The following is a 16,203-nucleotide window of genomic DNA, read 5'->3' as shown; positions in this document are numbered from 1 at the left end:
ACATACTGCTTGGTTATTCCATGTGTTTCTGCAAGAAAATAATAAATATTCAAGTAAAATAATAATATCTTTCATTTAAAAAACAAAATCAATACTTACTCTTATAATATGACGGCTGGAAAGTTTATTGAAATTGAAAGTCTGGGTAAATAAACTTTTTTTAATAATTATAAATTATAATAAAAAATAAATTATTTTTATAAATGTACTTAACATTTAAATAATAATAATTAATATAATTTTACGCGCCATTTATTAAATGATATTAACCAGCAATTTAATTTTATTACAGGTAAAGACGCTCAAGAATTAATTCGAGAGAGCGTTGAAGCCCGAAAAATGGCTTATACACCTTACAGTAATTTTAAAGTTGGCGCAGCTTTAAGGTGCAACGACGGAACAATAATCTGCGGATGCAATATAGAAAATTCATCATTTTCCGCTACCATTTGTGCTGAGCGTACGGCCATCTCCAAAGCAATCTCCGATGGGAAACTTAAATTTCAAGCAATCGCTGTTGCCGCTGATATGATTAATAATTTAATTACTTCGCCCTGTGGAGTTTGTCGGCAAACACTTGCTGAATTTGGAGATATGTCAGTTTATTTGACAGACCCGACAATGACCAAAATTGTACATACGTCAGTGAATGATTTATTACCTCTGGCTTTTCGTTTAAACGAATCTATCAATTGATATTAATTTTAATTCTTATATTTTATTGACAGTTAAACAAAATATCATATAAAATTATAAAAACAAATATTTAAGCATTTTATTTTATTGAAAGCTTATCCGTTTTAGAAAAACGAATTTTACTTTTTATTTTAAATAATTGTAATATAATAACTATTTCATTTGTTTTCAATATACTAATTTACAATGTTAAATGTTCTTATGTTATTACAAATATATTTATATACAGAAGGCTTACGCATTTTAAAAAATTTATATTTACATCGTTGAGGTAATTTTATAAACTTGTTGAAGCAATGATCTCTGCGGTGCATTAATAAATTTATCCCATAATCCACCCAGTTTGATTTTTATTGCACTAACTTTGGTAATTTTTTAGCTGTTATAATTATAATTATTATAAATTATTGTAAAATTTACTATTCAATAGTTAAAATTTTAAACAATAAGATAATAAAAATTTTTCATAATTCTATGAATTAATAATTATAATAGCCAAAAGAATTCCAAAATTAATATTCACAAAATCAAATACTGGGCTACCTTTATTTTATTCAAGAGCTTTTTTAGACGGCTTTATTCAATTTTAAATAAAATTAAGAACCAATTATAAAAGAAGACAACGTTACTATTTTTGAATACATGATTTTTTTTTCACTTACGTCTCTTATAAGAAGACCGTCTAAAAATAGCCTTAATTTCACTTTGACCCAAGCATCAAATATCCTTGATAATAATTAAACATCGTTATTATCAGCTTACCAGAATGGACACCTGAAACGTTAATGAATATTTAATAACAATAATCATCTTATTACTAAACGAATTATTGAATAATTAAAGACATAAGTAGATCAAGATATTAATCGCATAGCTAAAAATTTTTTTACATAAATTAATTCATATTGTCAATTACAAAATTCAGTATAGAAAAAAAAAATAAACTAGATTAATTTGTCTTTAATTATAAAAATAAAATATTAATAAAAAAAAAAAAAAACTTACCATCCAATATAACACTGACATAAATTTTCATTATTAGTCGCCTGTTGAATCAACAGCTGGACTTGCCGCTTGACATTGAGAGTTTCTTCGTGGGAGAAATCGCGCCCAGTCAACTTGTCTCTCACCCTGTTGGTGATAGCCAGGGCTTTTTTATTCAGCGCTTCAGGTTGATTAACATCAGCATTAGTACTTTCAGCACTCAAAGCTCCTTTTTTCGGCAAAGTAGAGTTCAACGAGTCGAGAATATCTCCATGCTCTTGACTGCTGCTGGTATTCATACTCTGTGCGTCTGATCGCTTACTCTTAGTTGCATTATTATCAATCAGCCTCCAATTAAGCAGCGGGTCGTACACAAATGCTTCAAGAACAGCCATCAAACTGTCCTTATTGCGATGTAAGACAGACATAACTGATTCACATGTTTTTCTATAAGTCCCTTCAATTCCAGTGACTTCCATCGCGTTTATCAGCATCCTCGTTAGCCTAAATGGAATTTTCTCTGGGAATTTTTCCCTAGTCATCGCAACTTCAAAGCAATCCCCAAAATCAATGTGGAGAATTTTTCCGCTCAAACGATCCAGCATCAAGTTCGACGGATGTCGGTCTCCCAGGCCTAAAATGTAGCCGACCATTGACATCACCGCAAGACTACGCGTATAATTAGTACGCCGGTCAAACCAAGTTTCACTTGATGGAGACTTCAACCAGAGCAGCCTTGCTAGATCATCGCCATGGGTGTGTTCTAGCGCGTGTTCAAAAACTTCGACCTTTTGCATCAGCATTAAATGATCATAATCAGGAGCCATTCTCAACATAATTCTATGCTCTATATTAAGAAGAATTTTCTTCTTGTCTCGGTAATCGCGGATCAGGGTATGCAACGTGTCGCAGTGTGGAACCCAACCAATGAGGCCGCTGTTAGTCGACAGCGGTATGACAGCGTATCTTTGGATTGTCAAATTTCGCCTGAAAGTATCTGGATCGTGAAGCAAAAGAGTGTTGACGAGTCCGAAGAGCTGCATAACCCGTTCATCTTGTCTCAGATCTTCGTGGCCTTTTAAAAGAAACATGTAATCCTTACCGTTGCATCCCTTGATGCAAAGCTTGCGAGGACGCTGTTTGCTGGTGATAACTTGCATCGAGCTGTGGATGCTGGCGATTCTGACAATCGATTGCCCTGGAATGTAGCTTCCTGGAACGGCTAGCTCGAGATCTCTGCAGAGAAGCAGCTTGGGGCTGACATACTGCAACTCTAGACTCGTAAGCTGGGGTAATTGCCGTGAAATTCTTCTAAATACATGGTAATACAAATCCCAAGCTTGATTCAAGTCTCTGACATTGTTGGATACTTTGTAGCGGTGACACCATTCCTGAGCTTCCATCAAATCACGCCCGTAAGCCTGGATAAAGGATGTCTCTTTCAGAGTCTGTGCTCCTCTTTCAAGCATCGTGTGGAGCGGCTCTAGAGTCTCAAACATGCCAACAACATTTTTCTCTCCAAAATAAAGTCTACTGGCTTCCTCGAGACCTTCGTGCCAGAGCTCATGCCAGATAATCGCAACCCTGATGAGCTCGTCACTTATCATAATCGCTTGGGATACCAAAGTTGGACTGTGCTCGCACATGTTCTTTAAAATTTTATTCGCCGCGGTCTTTCTTGCAAGACTTGCACTCTTGGAAGCTACTGTTAGAGGATAAACAAGTGCTTGAGGATGAGACTTACCGATATCAATTAGAAGATGATGAATACACCGGCTGACTAGTGCTCGGGGCGTGTCGATTCTTGCAATAAGCTGAGGAATAACTTGCAGCCAAGTATTTATCTCAATCATTCTTATTCCCTCGATAATAGCGTCGTAAACTTCAGGCCACTGTCCGTAATCAAACCAAAGGGTCAACAATCTCAGTGTATCTTGGAGAGAATTACCGTGGGATAAATTAATAGATTTAAAGAAACCTTCTACAGCTGGTACAGTGAAATGTGAAATGTACTGAGAGCTTGGTATCGACTGATTACGTACTCCATTGACTTCTGGAACAGGTTCTTCTTGTTGATGCTTGTAAAAAAGTACCGATTCAAAGTTAGTGTAGGCAAACGCGTGCCAAGCTTTGTACCAAGAAGAGTCATATTCAGTCGCAGCTGCGTAGTAAGACAATACAGCGGGGATCGAGTGTTCGTTGATGCCCTGCAGGGCTTCGAGCCATTCTCCTAACTTCAGATAGCATCGGGCAAGAAGTCGCCTGTGAGCTTCGTGCTGATGCAGCTGTTCTTCGTCAAGTTTGCTCGGCGAATTGCTCAAAGATTTTACGGAATTCATGACAAAGTGAAGCAACTGGTTGTAAGCATCTTCGCGGTCATTTGCGACCCACAAGTGCTTGCAATAAGCGAAAGTTACTTGAGGATGCGTTGTAGGAAGCGGATCCTTTGGAGCCTTAGAAGGATCAGAGCCTAGTAACATCACTAGAGTCTTGTGATCAAGTTTCAAGTTTCCACTTTTTCTACAGAGACTGGCGTATTTTAACCATGTGTACATATCATCTTGAGGCGACACTACCAGAGTATGGACTTGAATGATCTTCTGCCAGTCTTCAACTATTCTTTGCCCGCCTTGAAGCCTCTCCCACCACATGGACTTAATAGTGGCTCTTCTTTCGGGCACTAGTTTAAATTGAATAACTTCTTCAAGCTCTGCTAGCTTTTGCACCTCAACCATCGCGTTGTAAGCTCGTTGATAACTTTCACCAGCCATCGCAGTTAGTTCAGTGTCTAGAAGATCGCGAGCGTTGTCAATCAGCTGATGAGCTACGTTATACTGTTCGTTGTGAATTGCCAAAACAGCCCGATAAAACGCGCCGTCTTGGGTGTCTTTAGGCACCAGGGCCACATATTTTTCCATGGACTCCCACTGACCTAGGCCCCAGGCAGCTGCTGCAGCCATTCGCGCCATTCGTTGTTTTGCATCGTCGATTTGATTCGACCACTCGCGTGTCGCGACCTCGTGGAGTTGTCCCCACTCACCTAGAGCTTCCAAGCATCGCATTTTTCCCAGAGTCGACTCAACATCAGACGGATCAGTCTCCAAACGCTCGCTGTAAAGATCCAGAGCTTTGTCCCAGTTGTGAAGCTTCTCGTACCAGCGTACCTGGACTTTCAAATCCTGCTGATTATTTTGATTCATTACATACTCCAAGAGACCTTCAGCGGCTTCTTTTTGCTGCAATTTATTATTAATAGATATCAGTGACTCAAATACAGCGCCATTTCTGCTTTTATGAAACTCATCTTCTTTGTAATGAAGAGCTTTAGCATACGCACGACAGTTCATCGCACGCTCTCCTAAAATTTTGTAGTCGATAGGCAGAGGGCCTTTGTCGCAGTGATCCATAAACTCAGCGAGGTTTAGAATAGTCTGAGTTATCTCTGGAATGTCTGGTACCATCAACGCCTGCTGGAGTGTCTGGATCAGTTCTGCACGATAAGTTTCGTTTAATTCCGTCCAACAGGAGACAAAAGCAGCGTTGAATAAGTCTCGTGGTAGCTGCGAGTAAGTTTGAGCCAATGCCCAGCATGATCTCAAAGCAGGAGATGGTGATTCTTTCAGAAGACCTATTGATAGACTCTTCAGCCACTCCAACCAATCGTCTTTAGATACTCGGCGAGACGCAGTCCAAGCTTTTTGTAAATTAGACGCTGAAACATGTAAATATTTAATTGTCGTGATGTCAGAAGACGCAAGTGAAAGATCTCGGTTTCTGTTTCGCGGATGACGATGTCTCATTAATAAATAGTCATCTCCGTCGGGTACTGAAGTTTCGGTAAGTATTTTATCTACCAAAACATCATACTGAGAATTACTTATCTTGTGTTTGGTCATGTATGACTGTACTAGAGGAATAAAGTACTGAAATTTCTTCCCGAGTTGCATAACTAGAGAACAAAGCATATCCATTGTGGTGTTTCTCAATGCCGGACACAGGTCAATAGTTCGCACAGCTGCACGAACAATTCTTGAGACGTATTCAGAAAAGTCTAGAGTGTCTGCTAGCTGATCAACAGTCTCCAGAGCGACTCTGTTTACGACTATTGGACAATCTGAGGCGTGAAACAAATTTACTATGGGCGGCAGAACCATATGAATATAATTGTCCAAATTGTTACCGAATGTTTGAAGCGCTTCGAGTAATTTCACGGTAACAGTGCGGTCTTTGCTGTTGTCAGAATAGAGAACTTTCAATATCTGCGGCATCAAATGAGGCAGGTAAACTTTGAACTCAGCACCTAGAGCTATGGCAATATTTTGTACTAAATTAATTAAAGTACTTTGCAGCGGGCTGTTGATCGTCCAGAATTCTTTAATCAAGTTAAATGTATCATCGAGGTAATTTCTTATGTGCTGCTTCACGATAGCGATAAGAACTGAAAGCTGCTGGAACAAATACTCACGGAAATTAACATCTGCTGTTCGAACGACATTCAAGAAGCTTGGTACTACTTGAGAAATATAAGGAACACATTTTATACCAAGACTTTTAAAAATAAAAGTGACTGCTTGAACGACCATCGTGTGATGCTGAGCTAAGGTTGGGTCGCGGATTATTCTCATGAGTGTTGCAATAGCTATCGCTGGATAAAATTCTTCCAAGCTCGACGAAGACATGTTTACTAACATTTCACTGGTAGTCAAATCTTGGTTGTTCTCCAGTTCGCTTTTCGAGTCGACTATCGATGTCAATGTGTCCAATTGACTGTCAATTTGTCCGAGACTCATTTTATGTTTATAAGGATCCAAAGCTCCGAGTAATCCTAGTACGCGGATTGTTTCTCTGCGAATGATTGGCTGTTGCTCTGTTTTTAAAAAATTAATTAAAACCTCCAAAAGTGTCGGGTACTGCATATAAGGCTTGACAACGTGTCCAGTACTACCGACAAGCTGCCCGAGGACCCAGAGAGCAACTCCACGTTTTTCTGGTGAACTTGCATCGACTAGCATCTCAAGAAGGATTGAAAGCAACTCTGGCATCCACTGCTGCATTTCCGCACCATTGACTTCTGCTAAATCACCGACTGCACGGAGAATAGCCAGCACTACACCGGGATTTGGTTCTGGTTCTTTTAATTTAGGCACAAGGACCTTCAGAATAGGTTCCATGTAGGGGCGTATTAATCTTGGCGCACCGACGACTAGATGGTCGAGCATTCTGGTAGCTTGCTCTTTGTTCCGACCCATTCCTGAGTGCTCCAACTCGGTCAGAAACTGAATCAGACATTTTCGAAGCGAGGGCATGATGTGTGCAGGGTTTATTATGCTCAGACGTCCGGTGGTTCTGATGACAATCTCCCGAATTTCAAATACTTCATCATTCATCGCTATAAATAGAGAAGATAAGTTTTCAGATTGAGCCAAGTAGATATCGAATGAAGAATCTAAAGATGTAAAAACAGAAATCCTGACATCTGATTCCATATCCGTGATACCTACGATTACAAGTTTTTCAATAATAGTGTGGACTGTCTTAGTCACCGTAGGCCCAGGTTGGTTTAAAGCAAGCCTGAGAAGTCTCGAGCAAGTTCTCACAGCTTCTAATCTTACTTCCAACTGGTCTGAGGTAAGAAAATGGTCTGCACATCTGCGAACAAATTGTAACAGAGGATTACCGTCGAAGTTAAAAGTTCCAAGAGTACGGAGAGCTAGAACAGTCGATGGAACGTCGGTTGGTTCATTGGAAGTCGTTAATATAGGACTGGTTGCTGTCCAAGGTGCTCCTGGATGCCGAAGCGGCTTGTGCATCAGCACCTGTGACAGCATTCGCAATAATCCTTGTGAAATATCTGGTTTTAAAGACGGAACATTTTGAGCTAGCTCGCGGAGTGATGTAGTCAGGATGGGACTCAATCCAGTGGCCAACATCGAGTCCAAAAGGTCTTTTATATCAGCACTGATTGTTGATTTAACAGCAAAACCCAACAGCGTGATGCAGATAAATACAGCTGGCTCCAAGGGTGCGCTTCTTTTTTTACTGGGTGTTTCTTTAGACGGTAGACTTATTTTAATAACTTCCATTATTTTTGATAAATATGGTTTAATTGAGTCTCCAATAGCTACTGCAATTAGTCCGATTGTCATGAACGCTGCGTGTCGATCTTTCTCTCTACCTCTTAGTGTCATTAATAAATAATTCATAGTTTCTCGACGGTATTCTTTGTTGAATTTTTCGGTATTAAAAGCCACAAGTCGTGGTAAGCAAGTCATCAGTGAATGTTGAATATGGGGATTTTTTGAATGTCGTTGGTTCATGACGTCATTGTAAAAATCATCGAGTCGCTCTTGCATAAGCTGTCGACAAGCTGCTGACTCATGCAGTAAATGAAGTGACTGCTGTGTATGATGAAAATTATCACCGGATGGACAGCCCGACCACTTAGAAACAATAATTGTCTTTAATCGTGGCATCAGAGCTAGAATGTCGTTATCAGCTTGCTGGGTTGGGCAATTTAATCGCTCCATCAGAGATTCGTAATCTCTTTCCCACTGGATATTACTACAACGAAACAGTTCATTAAGAACCAACAGCGAGCCATGAATACGATCGTCTCGATTGTATCCTCGTTCTTTACTATAAACCTCCTCGAAGCCGGCGACTACTTCATCGTAACACTGCTTGTACCACTGGGATTTGAGCATTTGTTTTGTTGTCTCGCGTTGAGCAGTCACCACCAAAGCAGCGCGTAACGCTTCGACTGCTCCTTCACGAATTACAGCTTTTGGGTCCCTCACTGCATTGAATATCAAGTCAAAGAATTGCGTTACCTGTTGAAAAAAATACGTGGGCATCGATACAGCTAGTTCTCGAAGTACCAGAACAGCGGCGTGTCGTTTTCCCTCGTTCCGATCACCTCCCAGCCACTCGAACGCTCGTTTCACTTCAAATTCGACGTACTCGGCGGTATAAGTACCGGAAACTAATGCTAATTTTCCCACAGTCTTTGCTGTAAGTTCCATGACACCTACATCAGCTGAAGGCAGTAAACTTCTTAAGTAATTAGCAAATCTTATGGTCCGGGTATTGATGTTTCCTACGTCAGCGCCAATTAAGCAAACAATTGCCAGTATTCCTCCCTTTTTTTCATTCATATCTGATCCGTTGACCATCTCGATAATATGATGATTAAATTCATCCATAAATGCTGTAATTTCTTCCTGTGATGATTCTCGTAACTCTGTTTTGACATAATGACACAAATCCCGAGCCACTTTATTACGCACATAGTCGTGACGCGACTTTAAGCGCAGGACAAATTGTTGAACTAAACTCGACGTCATTTTTGTATTCTAAATAATTAATGATAATTTATTAATTTAATGTAAAATTAATAAAGTATTATTTAATAATTATACTTACTTTACAAAATACAAAGGCTATTTTGAGGTTAAGTACTATTGTATGATTAATAACAGTGCTAATACTTTAACTAGCAGTCATATTTATTTTTTATTAATAATTATATTAATTATTTAATTTAAAACGTACTTAGTTTATAAATTAATAACAAATATTAATCAAACATGTTTGATTGTATCGTTTTTAACATAAGTATACTACTAGCGCAGTATCAAATCAAAATCAAACTAACTCAACTCACTCGCCCAGTTTTTCCCCTATTCGCTACTCGGTTGGTAATTGCTTTGATAATTCTATAATTCTTCATTTCGTTTCATGGAAATAGACTACATTAAAACAACCCATTTACTGCCTTCTTCAATTATAAATTATGAATTATTTTTAAACTTACAACTAGACTTAAGATTTTAATAGAATAAACAGTTTGTTATTATTATTGTTTATTATTACTATAAAATAAATTTTAAGTTAATTAGATAGGTGTTGGTAAATCTTTAGCAACAATTACTAAAATTTGCTCAATACTCAGACACCAATTTTTTATGTCTTTTGAAACTTTACACCAATTTTCTCCGTGACTTGGTTCTGCAGCAATAGCTCGTTTCCTCACATCTTCTTGTTGCTCGGGTGTTCCATTTGCCATTTCAAATTTGTAAAAATATGCCCATGCATCTCCTAACTTCGGTTCAATTTTTACTGTCCTATTGAACCATTCGCGACATTTTGTCAGTTTGTGTTCACACCAGAAGAGCCTATAACAAATAAATAAATTAATGTTATTTAAATTAAAAAAAAAAAAACTACATTTTAAATTAAGAATTATTTTTTCAAACGATCTTGATTATAAATTCTGTCTTATAGACGCTTAAAAAAATTTAGATAAAAGGTTTAAAATATTTATTTAAAAATTATTATGCCTGATAATAAAATTAAATTAAATATAAAACTTACTTTGAAACTGCAAGAAGAACATGAGGATCATGTTCACATTTTTTCAAAGCATCCACACTCTTGGTCTTCCTTTGAGGTCTGGGTTCCATAAAGATTGCTTCTGCCCATAATAACCCAGAATTAGGACATTCTTGTAAAGCTTTAGCCATCAAAGTGTAAGCCATATCTCTGATACCACCAGACTTCATTTCATTTCTAACAGCCTCTAACCATAACTCAGGATTCTTTGGATTCTTCAAACGTGCCTTCTCCAAAACAGATCTCGCCTTGGTGATATGATTCTTGCGACGCTCCAAGTCAGCCAACAGTCTCCAAAGTGGAACTGACTGGGGACATTTCTTGATAGCAAGATTGTAAGTTTCCAAAGCTTTGTCCAACTGACCAAGCTGCTCTTCAATTTGTCCTTTCATCAACCATAATTTAGGGAAATCATCAAATTCTCTTAGACCTTCGTTCAAAAGCTGAAGTGCTTTATCTAAATTATTAAGACACCATTCTAACTTGGCGCTCTTCATAACAACCTTACGCGTAGAACATTGAGCACGAGCTTTTCCAAGAATGTGTCGCGCTCTCTCGTATTCAGCATTTTCTGATTCAAGTTTAACAGCAGCCAACCAAATTTGTTCAGAATTAGGATTTGCCTGGAAAGCTAAAGACAGAATCTCTCTGGCGGATGCCACATCGTTGGCCATCCATTTTGATTTAGCACCCATCAGCCACAGCATTTCATTTTGCGGACAATGTTTAACCGCTCGTTGCAGTAAATCTTCCAGTGTCTCTCTTGTACCATAATTTCTTTCAAAGTGAGCAGCTCTCAGCCAAATAGATTTCTTAGACTTGAAGTGACTAATTGCGTGAGAATAAACAGCTCTTGCACACGCCAATGCACCCTGTTGAGCACACATCTCAGCATCTTCCATCCAGGTATGCTTTCTGTCTTCCTCTTCGACGTTGCAATCAATCACATACTGAATAATAACCTGACAACAGTGTATTGCTCCAGATTTTTCGGCTTCTATAGCTTCTTTGAACCAGTGATCGCGATTTATTTCCACGCCATTAGCTCTCAGTGATTCGATAGCACGTTGAATAATTTTGTCAACCATTTGAATGTGACCATTGGCTTCTTCTAATTTAGCGGCTGTCGTCCAAATCTGTCTATCAGTTGGAATATTTTCTCTAGCTTTGTTTAGTACTTTACGGGCATTTTCGTAAGTCTCAAGACGTGCCAGAGCCAGCCAAAGATCTACGCTAGTCGGACAACATTCGACAGCTCGACTCAGTAAAATGCGTGCATCTTCAGGTTCTTCAAGTTCCACCGCAGCCTTCCAAAGTCTCACAGAATTAGGTATATTTTCTAAAGCTTTTCTGTAAACTTTTCTCTTGGCCTTGGTTTCTGTTTCAAGATCCGCAGCTTTGATCCAAATCCTTACAGACGTGGGAATGTGTCTAACCGACTGCGCTATTACAGCCTTGGCTGTATCTGGTGGTTGAAGACGAGCTGCTTCCAGCCACAAGTCTTCGGATGTTGGATTTATTTCACAGCCTTTCATTATTAAATTACGAGCTGCTTGAACTTTACCTGTAACTTCTTCAAGACGAGCTGACGCGATCCAAGCGGGTGGATGATTAGGATTTGTTTCACGAATAGATTTAAGAAGAAGTCTAGCTTTCTTAATATCATTTATATCTCCACCGTAACTAGGAATCATACTCTGTAAATCAGTCAAATATCCCTTTGGATCTACCACTGTTTGTCCTTCCACCGAATCTGACACTTGATTCAATTTTACATTCATCAATGTGTTTCTCGCTTGACCAATTTTCCGAAGATCCAGATCTCCGGTAGGTGTCAACATTCCTGGTGTGGCCACACCCGGCATCATCGAAGCGAGACCACTTGATGGATCAATACTAGTCGCAGACTCACCACCTAAATTTCGCGCCAATACCGAATCTGGCAAAGGTGTGAACTTTTCAGCTCTTGGATTCCTCTGTTTCTTATTTCTTGCATCTCCAACTTCTGGTACATTTTTCCATTCATCCTCAGAGACATTTATCAATTCTCGTTTTAAATCTGAAAACTGCTGCTGGATTTTAGGACGTTCTTGACGGTAACGTTCCAACTCTTCTCTCAATCGTTTTTCACGATATTCTTTACGTTTCTCGTCCATCCGCTTGTCGATAGCTTCATATATAGCATCAGCTTCTTCATCATCTTTGTCATATGGATCCTGTAATATAATAATGATGTAATTATTATCAACTAAAAATTATTAAAAATTTTTGTAAGCTAAGAAAATTGAGAAATAATTATTTTCTTAAAATAAAATATGTATATAAGGTTAAAAATCCAATTATTGGACACTTGCAATTTTATTTTAATTAAAAAAAATAATAAATACTATTTTTGAATTACAAATTTTAAAATGATTGTTTTTTTGAGAACATTTTATTTTTTAATTAGAATAAAATTGAAAGTGTCAAAACTAGGTTTTTTTACCTTACTCCCAATATTATATAAAAATATCTATTATTTTATTTCTTTACAAAAATTTTAACCAGAAATTCAAGATAATCATTCAAGAATTCTATCATAGCTCATTGAGTCATTTCATTTATCTTTTATTTGTCTAATTTGCAATCCTTTTGATAAATAATTCAAGATATTAATTTAAATGTACCTACAGTTGAATCAATAAATAATACATTTCCTTTTAAAGATCTTCATAGGTAGACTCTTATCTGCTTTGAAACTATGATTATAAAATGATATTAAAAGATAATTTGATCAGTAGTTTGCCAGGTATAAATAAAGAGTAATTACTTACTTTACTAAAAAGTGATCCACCATATCCAGAAAACTCGTCATAATTTGAATCATTGAGATCCTCTTCATCCTCTTCCTCTTCTTCTTTCTTTTTAGCTCGTTTTGTTGGGGGAGCGTGTCGATCATCTCTACAAATTCAACAATATTAAAAGTATAAGAATCAATTTAAAATATCTAGGTTCAATAATTAATAATTAAAACTCACGAAACATCATTGGCATCACGAGCAGGTCCAATATCCGATCGTGTGGTAAATCCAGTAGCTCTGAAAACAAAAACGTAAAAGGTTAGAATTAAACGTTAGTCATTTTTTAAATGAATTATAAATTTTTAGTAAACAAAATAATTTTATATAAACAATAAAAATCATTACCCTCTTCCAACACCAGCGACATATCCTAATGGTGCTGGTACACCAAGAAAATGTTTTTTATTTCGCGTTGACAACGAAGCAGACGGTACAGCCATTTTTAAACACTCGCACAGAATAAAAATAAAAAAAAAATATTTTGCTCCAAAATTAAAATATGACGAGTTTCAATTTGCGAAATAAGGGGGCGCTCGAGGCTCAAGTGGACGTTTATATGATATTCAAGTTAGCTGTCACTTGACAATTTTTTAATTTTATTTAACAAAAAGATTTGTTCCAAATAATTATTTTTAAAAAATTGCATTTTTTTTTTTTTTTTAATTAATTTCTAGAAGTAAATTTTTTTCTTATTTTTTTTTGCCATAGTTTATTTGTTATAAAATTTAAAAAATTATTAAATATGTAAATATGTGCTAAGTTAATTCTCATGGACGTTATTTGACCTTTTAGCTTACCATCAGAGGGTCACTAGCTTCAAGAGAGACAGTCAATTGACTTCAGTAGCAGCATGACACGAGATTTACCAGATCTTTCTCGCACTCGCGCTAACGACTATAAAAAATAAGCAGTTAGCAGTGAATACTTAGTCTGATAGTTTTATTAACAAAAACAATAACTGAGTGAGTGAATTTATTTACACGCATTTATGTGATAATTATTTGACAACTAATTTATAATAAAAATACAACCGACGATAGCAGTAAGATAAAAAAAAAAAAAATAAAATATAAATTTGAGATTTATAAATAACATCCGTTAGGTCTGAGAAAGTTGAAATGGCCGGTGCAATGTTGTTTGAGCGTGCTCAAGCCGCCTGTTTGACAAATCGCAGCGAGGGAATATCCTTGCTCAACGAGATTGTATCCAATCCTAATGTTGGAGTAGCCGAAGATGACGAAGAGAGCATCCGCATCAAAGAGCAGGGAATCCTGCAGCTTGGTGAGCTTTACAAAAAAGAGGGTAATGCTAGAGATCTCGCTGAGCTCATAAGAGCAACAAGACCTTTTCTCAGTTTTATCAGCAAGGCCAAAGCTGCTAAACTGGTGAGATCCTTGGTTGACTTTTTCTTAGACTTGGAGGCTGGTATAGGAATCGAGGTGAGTCATATTTATCGGTAGCTTTATTTTTGTATTGAATGACGAAGCAGTTTAGCGTAGAACCTAACCTGACAGGGTGTGTTATGTTGTCATCGCTGATGTTTTTGTTCTATTTTTTTTAGGTACAACTTTGCAAAGAATGTATAGAGTGGGCAAAAACAGAGAAGAGAACCTTCCTCCGACAATCTCTGGAGGCGAGGTTGATTGCTCTTTATTTCGACACGGGGATGTACACCGAGGCATTACAACTGAGTTCAGCTTTGTTGAAGGAGCTGAAGAAACTCGATGACAAGCAATTGCTGGTTGAAGTACAGCTATTTGAGAGTAAGACCTACCATGCTCTGAGTAATTTAGCTAAAGCTAGAGCAGCTTTGACCAGTGCAAGAACTACTGCGAATGCTATTTATTGTCCACCTAAAATGCAAGCTGCTCTAGATTTACAATCTGGAATTTTACATGCTGCCGATGAACGAGATTTCAAGACTGCCTACTCTTATTTCTATGAGGCATTTGAAGGGTAATTTTATTAAATTTTAATAATTACAAACATATGATTAAAATATATTTGTAATTTTTTAATTTATTACCAGATAGCCAATATTTACTTATAACCGTTTTTATATTAATTTTTAAATGTCACCACATTACATTAAAAATATAGTAAAAGACCCAGTTATTAACACTAGCACAGTTATTGACACTTGCAATTTTATTTTAATTAAAAAAAAAAAAAAAATCAAATCTAATAAATTAATAAATATAATTTTTGAATTATAAATTTTAAGATAATTGATTTTTTTAGAACATTTTATTTTTTTAATTAAAATAAAATTGCAAGTGTCAATAACTGGGTCTTTTACCTTATATTTTTATTTTGACAATATTATTGAGACAATAACAGTCATTTGATTGTTTTATTTAAATTATAACTTAATTTATTATTATTAAATATTATTAAATGAGGTTTAACTTATAAAAGTTCAATTAATAATATCTTTAATTTTTGTAGGTATGACAGCGTTGATAGTCCCAAAGCCCTAACAACTTTAAAGTACATGTTGCTGTCAAAAATAATGCTTCGTACACCTGACGATGTCCAAGCTATAATGTCAGGAAAGTTAGCCGTTAAATATGCTGGCCGCGATTTAGATGCTATGAAAGCTGTAGCTGAAGCCAGTCACAAGCGTTCACTTGCCGATTTTCAAAAAGCTGTAAAAGAATATCGCCAAGAGTTGGAGGATGATCCTATTGTTCGTGCTCATCTTGGTTCTCTTTATGATACTATGCTTGAACAAAATCTTTGCCGATTAGTTGAGCCCTATTCGCGTGTTCAGGTAAATAATATTTGTTATTGATTTTTATTATAAACATAAGCACTGCCTTAATTTATATTTATAAAATAAATAAATGACTAATTCAAATAATTTATGTGTAGGTTGCTCACATAGCGTCATGTATAGCATTGCCAATTGCTCAAGTAGAAAAGAAACTGTCTCAAATGATTCTGGATAAGAAATTACTTGGAGTATTGGATCAAGGTGAAGGAGTGTTGATTGTATTTGAAGACGCACCACGTGATAAAACTTACGAAATAGCTCTTGATACGATACATAGCATGGGAAAAGTTGTAGATACACTTTATCAGAAAGCAAAGAAACTTACATAGCCTTTTTAATATGAAAATTTGTATTCATTAAAATTCATTATATAATTACTACGATTAACAATTTAATAGTTAAACTTATTGAATAATGATAATCCATTAAAAATTTAATTGTCCGTCACTAACTTCCAATTTTTGGCCGAAAACAAAGGATTCACTTTGTCTTCTATAATTTGAATTTATTATATTA

General features: G+C 36.6%; 4 protein-coding genes across 5 annotated transcripts; 2 read left to right on the top strand and 2 right to left on the bottom strand.

The window, feature by feature from the left end:
* The first annotated feature begins 8 nt into the window (after positions 1–8).
* Positions 9–705, top strand: LOC141530206 (cytidine deaminase). The gene is made up of 2 exons (XM_074247196.1): positions 9–145; positions 293–705. Exons 1-2 carry the CDS (start codon positions 109–111, stop codon positions 694–696), a joined length of 441 nt encoding a protein of 146 aa, XP_074103297.1. The 5' UTR covers positions 9–108; the 3' UTR covers positions 697–705.
* Positions 706–763: 58 nt separating this feature from the next.
* On the bottom strand, positions 764–9,384 carry Tor (serine/threonine-protein kinase Tor). Its single transcript, XM_074247193.1, has 3 exons — positions 9,103–9,384; positions 1,702–9,032; positions 764–1,470 (listed from the first exon to the last, which is right to left on the bottom strand). Exons 2-3 carry the CDS (start codon positions 9,021–9,023, stop codon positions 1,455–1,457), a joined length of 7,338 nt encoding a protein of 2,445 aa, XP_074103294.1. The 5' UTR covers positions 9,024–9,032; positions 9,103–9,384; the 3' UTR covers positions 764–1,454.
* Positions 9,385–9,524: 140 nt separating this feature from the next.
* Prp6 (pre-mRNA processing factor 6) lies at positions 9,525–13,396 on the bottom strand. Its single transcript, XM_074247194.1, has 5 exons — positions 13,257–13,396; positions 13,089–13,148; positions 12,885–13,011; positions 10,054–12,287; positions 9,525–9,854 (listed from the first exon to the last, which is right to left on the bottom strand). Exons 1-5 carry the CDS (start codon positions 13,349–13,351, stop codon positions 9,575–9,577), a joined length of 2,796 nt encoding a protein of 931 aa, XP_074103295.1. The 5' UTR covers positions 13,352–13,396; the 3' UTR covers positions 9,525–9,574.
* Positions 13,397–13,750: 354 nt separating this feature from the next.
* On the top strand, positions 13,751–16,077 carry Rpn6 (regulatory particle non-ATPase 6). 2 transcript variants are annotated; one of them, XM_074247084.1, is made up of 5 exons: positions 13,751–13,873; positions 14,014–14,350; positions 14,473–14,867; positions 15,360–15,684; positions 15,786–16,077. In XM_074247084.1, the coding sequence occupies exons 2-5, from the start codon at positions 14,030–14,032 to the stop codon at positions 16,014–16,016; spliced, it is 1,272 nt and encodes a 423-aa protein (XP_074103185.1). In that variant the 5' UTR covers positions 13,751–13,873; positions 14,014–14,029; the 3' UTR covers positions 16,017–16,077. The 2 variants fall into 2 exon arrangements, with proteins under 2 accessions (XP_074103185.1, XP_074103184.1); XM_074247083.1 differs by having other exon boundaries at positions 13,797–13,953.
* Positions 16,078–16,203: the final 126 nt, after the last annotated feature.

This window comes from Cotesia typhae, unplaced genomic scaffold (genome assembly GCF_013202065.1).
Source record: "Cotesia typhae breed Kobodo isofemale line unplaced genomic scaffold, CoteBio_Ctyphae contig_48, whole genome shotgun sequence".
In the NCBI taxonomy this organism is placed as follows: Eukaryota; Metazoa; Arthropoda; class Insecta; order Hymenoptera; family Braconidae; genus Cotesia; species Cotesia typhae.
This window is presented reverse-complemented; position numbering and strand designations above follow the sequence as displayed.

Bases quoted from the DNA above. Each gene is read 5' to 3' on its own strand.
- LOC141530206 (XM_074247196.1), top strand. From the start codon at position 109: ATGACGGCTGGAAAGTTTATTGAAATTGAAAGTCTGG. The intron at 146-292 runs GTAAATAAACTT...ATTTTATTACAG, and splicing joins TATTGAAATTGAAAGTCTGG to GTAAAGACGCTCAAGAATTA.
- Tor (XM_074247193.1), bottom strand. From the start codon at position 9,023: ATGACGTCGAGTTTAGTTCAACAATTTGTCCTGCGCTTAAAGTCGCGT.
- Prp6 (XM_074247194.1), bottom strand. From the start codon at position 13,351: ATGGCTGTACCGTCTGCTTCGTTGTCAACGCGAAATAAAAAACATTTT. The intron at 13,149-13,256 runs GTAATGATTTTT...TTTTGTTTTCAG, and splicing joins GTCGCTGGTGTTGGAAGAGG to AGCTACTGGATTTACCACAC. The intron at 9,855-10,053 runs GTAAGTTTTATA...TATTTGTTATAG, and splicing joins GTTCTTCTTGCAGTTTCAAA to GCTCTTCTGGTGTGAACACA.
- Rpn6 (XM_074247084.1), top strand. From the start codon at position 14,030: ATGGCCGGTGCAATGTTGTTTGAGCGTGCTCAAGCCGCCTGTTTGACA. The intron at 14,351-14,472 runs GTGAGTCATATT...TATTTTTTTTAG, and splicing joins AGGCTGGTATAGGAATCGAG to GTACAACTTTGCAAAGAATG. The intron at 14,868-15,359 runs GTAATTTTATTA...TAATTTTTGTAG, and splicing joins TTCTATGAGGCATTTGAAGG to GTATGACAGCGTTGATAGTC.